Consider the following 5,781-nt stretch of genomic DNA (forward strand, 5'->3'; position numbering starts at 1 on the left):
AAACAGCACGACTTAAAGTGAAGTTTCTCTGTGACAGAGGAGTTGTATTTCTGACTCTTGTGGGCTCTCAATAGTGTCACTTTTCTCTACTGATATCTGCAGCTCCATGCGTTTTGTCATCAGCTGTCCTGACTATAATCCAAAACACCAGCTTCTAACACTTTTCATTGAAACACCAAACATAGCAGGATAAGCCATCATAACTTTGATTTTGCAGCAGCTCTTATATACTGTGTCCCATGCACCTACTACATCCCCAAGAAAAGTGGCAGAAGATACCATGTATTTACAAAATGTCATTGCTTTAGCGTCTTTCATTTCTTATTGGGCATCCCTTTTTAAATTGTCTTTTAGCCTCCTTCTTAAGGACAGCTGCATGAGAGTGAATTGTGGCCACTGCTGCTTTCTCTGTGAAAAAGTGTAATTTCCTCACGACTTTGGGATACAACAATTTAGTAACAAGTTCCACTTGCTATGTAACGCGATTCAGTTTCGGCATTAACTGGCACGGAGTTCTCGTCACACAGTTCCTGAATTCAGGCAAACACGTTCTACCCACACAAACTCTCCCCAAATCACTGCTGTGCCGTCATTGAATGGCACACACCTGACCGGATCGTTTTGCTGTCAATTTAAAGGATCTTTTAGCTTCATTTAAAGCTTTTCCCCGGTAGAAACATATGGACCTTAAAGATCATCTGGTCCCAACCCCTGCTGCCATGGGATAATAAGCATATAATATCTCCTAATACTTTAATTCATTAGAAATAATCCACTAAGTCATGTTTATGTATAAGCATATACTGGGTTTTGACTACACGTTTGCCATTTTCTGGAGACAGTTTCAGTCTCTACTGTAATCTCTAGTAATCTCTGTTGTTATTCCCCTCAGCCGGCTAACGCGGCCACTGTACCAAAACACAACAGTTTGGGTCTGTCCCCCGCTAAGGAGCCGAGCGCCGCCTCAGGGCGACGCCGCCATTTTGGGCGAAGCCACCCCCGCCACAGAGGGGCGCGCGCCCGAGCCAAGATGGCCGCCGGCCAAGGCGCCCGCCCCGGATGCGGCCGCGCGCCCCGGCAGCCGTTGCCCCGTGCCGGAAGTGGCGGTGCCGGCGGACGGCCATGGCGGCGGGCGGGCAGCGGGGCGGGCCCGCGGGACTCGCCGCCTCCCGGCGCCGCGGCGCGGGCTGAGGGGAGCGGGCCGCCCGCCGCCGCCCTCCCGCTCCCTCCTTCTCCGCCAGAGGAAGGTAAGGAGCTGCCGGCGCCGGGAAGGATGCGTGGTGGAGAGGCGCGTCTCTCCCAGAGCGCGAGTCCGGAGGGTGGTGTGTGCGGGCGGTCGTGGGAGGAGAGCCCCAGTGGGGTGAAGGGGTCCGAGGACCATCGCGGATCTGCCCGAAAGCTGCAAGTTGTAGTGGAGTCTGGAAACGGAGAATAACAATGAGAAGACTCTGTTACCTCAGCCTCTTTCGGTATAACCGGGAGCAAAGGCTTCTGTTCTGGCTTCTGCTCAAGGGCAGGATCAAAACCCGCTGGTGTTTACCTTCTTAATTCTACTGCTGTTTTGACAGTGTTTGTGCTTTCAGTATGTACATGCCTTCTGACGTTTTATTTCTTCGAAGGCGACAACTCGTGAGCCAGCTCGGATATGCCGAACTGCTGGAAAAAACAGCCAGCGGCTTATTTAGCGGGTAAACGCAAACCTGGGGTTCACGTTTTTACCCTGTGGATTAACAGCTCTTTACACGAATGTTTCAGTTGTCCTGCTGAACGTATTGGCTCGGGGTAATAAAGGGAAACGTGCAGCTGAGTTACATAGAAGGATCAGCTGAACGAGAAGTTGCCATTACTTAAGTCTGCAGTAGATTTCTCAAGTATTTACTGTTCCTTTTCAGGTATTTACTGTTCCTTCTCAGGTATTTATTGTCCCTGTATGTTTGACTCTTTTAGCCACCATGAATGTAGGAGTCTGAGGGCCAGAACAATTTCTCCAGGGCTCCCTTGATCAGATTCTGTCATGTCAGGATTGAGGATACCCCTCAGTTATGTAAAACCAGGAAGTAAGTCTTTCAGGATTGCCAACCAAACTGGCAGATTAGTCTGGCTCAGAAAGGGTGACTGAGAATGATGTAATGATTTTGTATAATTTATGGTAAATTCTCTAATGCTTCCATGAATTGTTACTGTTTTCTATGCATAATTCATTTTTCAATAAGCATTTCTGCCTAGTATTTTAAAGGCCTGATATATTTTCTTAAAATAGCACTACATAGATGGATTTTAGCCCTCTCTAGGAAAAGGTAAGAAATGTAAAAGTCCAAAAGTCTGAAAAAGCATTTTTTTTGGAGAACCCTAATCAGGCATAGAGAAGCAGTGGTTCTCCCTGCCCCATGCAAGGGCTACTTGGATGGAAAGAGGTGATGACTTCATTTATGTGGAGGTACTCCAGCTGGAGTGTTTGTGACTGGTTTGAAGAGTGTTTCCAGTCACCTAGACCCATGCAGCCAGCTGGCAATTTGAAGCAGCTAAAACTGAGCCCAGTAGTGTCTGTGGGGCTCCAATAATTTGTGCTTTTTCTGAAGAGTGCCCAGTGGTGAGTGTCTGGTTTGTTCTGCACCAAGACATTGACCAGTGCAGGTGTGCAGTTCTGTTCCTCTGGAAGGCCTGTGGCAACTGTCCACACAGGGACAGGAGGAATACAGTTAGGTGCAAGTAACATGGTTATAGCACCTTCATGTGTGCAAGTACATATTTTTTGTACAACCTAACCCTTGAACCTCATGTTCAAATTGAAAATATCCTTTCTGTGGTTCATAGATGGGCACTCAGCTAGAGCTTAATACAGCTGGATGTTGCTGCACTACAGACAAGCAGCGATGTTCTTGTACTGGCTGTCCAGCAGCATGTTTGTCTTGCAGATGTCAAAGAACTTTCCAAAGTTTACATATTTATAGAAATATTTTTTTATTATTTTTACATATTTATAGAAAATCTTACATTATCCCCACTCTATGTCTAGAGACATTGAGGGCAGATGGGGTCAGTAACTTACCCAGTTGATGACTTTTGTCTTGTTCCCTCAGTACCTGACTTTAGCCAGCAAGCCCTAGACTATGCAGAGCCATCAGTGGAGCTTCTTATGTTGTTGCTGTTAACCTGTTGCTGGCAGAGTAATGATTTTCTATGTTGTAGGGAAAACCCGGGTCTTCAGAAATAGATGTGTGTGCTGTTTTAACTAATGTGTAATGAAAAGTTATAGAAAATTAACTTAGGAAAACCAAGGTTCATCTGTCCCCTCTTTTTTCAAGGTGTACTGAATGTTTTTGTCACCTTTTGTTTCAGGTGCAGAGCATGGAGAATGATGAACTTCCGCCAGAGGATGGGCTGGATTGGTGTGGGGCTGTACTTGTTAGCAAGTGCTGCGGCTTTTTATTACGTCTTTGAAATCAATGAGACTTACAACAAACTAGCACTGGAGCACATTCAGCAACACCCCAAGGAACCACAGGAAGGAACCACATGGACACACTCCTTAAAAGTACGACTGCTATCCTTGCCGTTTTGGCTGTGGACTATAATATTTTTAATACCGTATTTACAGATGTTCTTGTTCCTCTATTCCTGTACAAGAGCTGACCCCAAAACTGTTGGGTATTGCATCATTCCTATCTGCTTGGCTGTTATTTGCAATCGTCACCAAACATTTGTGAAGGCCTCTAATCAGATCAGTAGATTACAGCTGATTGACACTTAGCTCAAGTTCTAGTTTCTGTTGCTGATTTGAAGCAATTGCATATGCCTGATCTAATCACAAGACTGAAGTTCTGAGTGAAGGCCGGAAAGAGCCTTTTCTTTCAAACTGGTAAGCAATGAAGAGAATGACTGTTTTCTATTTAAAACAAGCAAGTAACTACTAAGGTTTTTAATTATGGATCTATCAGGTGGCCAGAGTGGGCGAGCCCTGTGTGACACGTGATGGAAGTATTCCTCATTTTGCCTTAATGATGCAAAATTGCAACACTCCATCTGAAATGTCCTGTAGGGAAACAAGTTTCTGGTCCACAATTTTACTCCTCTGTGCAAAAAAGTGATTTCCTATGTTTTCCCTTGGAGTGAAATCAATGAAAAGATACTTCTTTTGTGGTAAATGTAAAAGGAAAAAAGAAATTGAGAAATTATATATAATTGAGTAATTATAAAAGCTGCCCTTAACACAATTCTTTGCTTTTTCTTTTTTTTTTTTATTATCTACATCAGTGGTGTTTTTAATGACTTTTTAAAAGCAAAGAATAAAGTCTGTGCAAACCATTAAAGGGAAAAAGTACATTTTTTCCTGTGGTAGCCTACTTGTTTTCAGTCACAACAGTCCACACTGTACTAGGTAGGCAGTGAGGAGTGGCATAGGCCTGGAGCTTGGTGCTTTAAACTGTTCCTGTGACATCAAAAGCAGCCTATGCTGGCATTGGCCTGTAGTCTGCACAAAAATTCTTTTGTGTTTCCTTCTCCTATCATTTCGCTTGATAAAATTACAAGTTGCTGAAATTTATGACCATTCTGATTTCATTCCGGACATCATGCAAAACCATGTTCCAGGAGAACTTATGTATTAGGAAAAACTTTGAATTTGGGAAAGTTTGCTGGTTGGGGGATGCTACAAACAGATTGTAAGATAGATAATCATGTTTCTTCCAGAAATTAAAAGAAGTAAGATACCTTCTTCTCATTCTTGTAATGAATGCGAATTTCTTCAGTCATACTGAAATTCCACTGAGATTTCTTTGCCATCATTTCAACCTCTATTTTTCAGTGCTATTTTGGAATAGCATTTAAGTCTAACTGCTGTATTGTGTATTTTGAATAAGACTGAATCTGTTCTTTCTTTCTGTCCGTTTTTGTTTCTTCTTAGAATAACTAAATTTTTGTCTCAGCTGTGATGGAAGTAATAAATATGAAAACAGTGCAAAATACACTTCAGAAGCAGTAGGCTCAAAAGAATTATGACCTAAACTCCTCGACTATGACTTTAACTGTATGTGATTGTCCAGACCTAATAATCACAAATGCCAATCCATTTCTGACTGCTTTAAGGGAATCCTGGAGAGCGTTGTCTTTTGCTTTGGAAAGAGAACACTTTTCAGTGTTGCTGTGCTTAAGCATGGCAGTTACAACACCTTAAACTTTCTGTTTGCACTTGGAGATACTTTGAGACACTGGTTTCAATTGTCAGCGTCGGTGCTAGGACCTGAAAACAATGTAGCCTTTGCAAGAAGGTTTTGACTTCTAAGTGCAATATGAAAAGGAGGAAGCTGCCATCTTAGTGCTGGAGTAAGGGTAAATTATAAACTCTGACAAGTATTTAGTATCTTGGGGAGTCAGAGCTTTTAAGATGTGTTGTTTCTGAACTTTTAAAATCACCATGCTATTTATCTATAAAATAAAAACTTTTCAATGTTTATAAACAGTAGTCTGTTAATGCAGATATTTACCAATGGCTTTTCATTTTTGTTGGTTTTGGTTTAGTGGGGTTTTAGTGGTGGTTGGGGCCAGATAGCAGTGCTAGCCATCAGTTGCTGCTCTCCTTCCCTTAGTGTGTGTGTGTTCAGTTCATCTTTTGTTGTCCTTTTATGCTCTGTGCCCTAATTACTTGTTTGTAGCCTGAAATTTTGGGGCTTGCTGGATGAAACTGAATCCCGTGTTGTTTCTTTACCTTTGTGTAAGAGATACCTCTGGCTGGACTGTTTTTAACTTGATGCTGTAAGTTAAACTGAGCAGCTACATTGTGTC

General features: G+C 42.9%; 1 protein-coding gene across 3 annotated transcripts; it reads left to right on the forward strand.

Annotated features, from left to right (window-relative positions):
* Positions 1–1,143: 1,143 nt before the first annotated feature.
* TMEM251 (transmembrane protein 251) lies at positions 1,144–5,456 on the forward strand. 3 transcript variants are annotated; one of them, XM_042047745.1, is made up of 3 exons: positions 1,144–1,247; positions 1,948–2,057; positions 3,340–5,456. In XM_042047745.1, the coding sequence occupies exon 3, from the start codon at positions 3,356–3,358 to the stop codon at positions 3,749–3,751; it is 396 nt and encodes a 131-aa protein (XP_041903679.1). In that variant the 5' UTR covers positions 1,144–1,247; positions 1,948–2,057; positions 3,340–3,355; the 3' UTR covers positions 3,752–5,456. The 3 variants fall into 3 exon arrangements, with proteins under 3 accessions (XP_041903679.1, XP_041903680.1, XP_041903678.1); XM_042047746.1 differs by lacking the exon at positions 1,948–2,057 and adding an exon at positions 1,620–1,688 and having other exon boundaries at positions 1,145–1,247; XM_042047744.1 differs by lacking the exon at positions 1,948–2,057 and adding an exon at positions 1,756–1,892 and having other exon boundaries at positions 1,146–1,247.
* The last annotated feature ends 325 nt before the right edge of the window (positions 5,457–5,781 follow it).

Source organism: Corvus kubaryi, unplaced genomic scaffold, assembly GCF_017639235.1.
Source record: "Corvus kubaryi isolate FWS band 111438036 unplaced genomic scaffold, C.kubaryi_AGA036_p1.0 66, whole genome shotgun sequence".
In the NCBI taxonomy this organism is placed as follows: domain Eukaryota; kingdom Metazoa; phylum Chordata; class Aves; order Passeriformes; family Corvidae; genus Corvus; species Corvus kubaryi.

Bases quoted from the DNA above. Each gene is read 5' to 3' on its own strand.
- TMEM251 (XM_042047745.1), top strand. From the start codon at position 3,356: ATGATGAACTTCCGCCAGAGGATGGGCTGGATTGGTGTGGGGCTGTAC.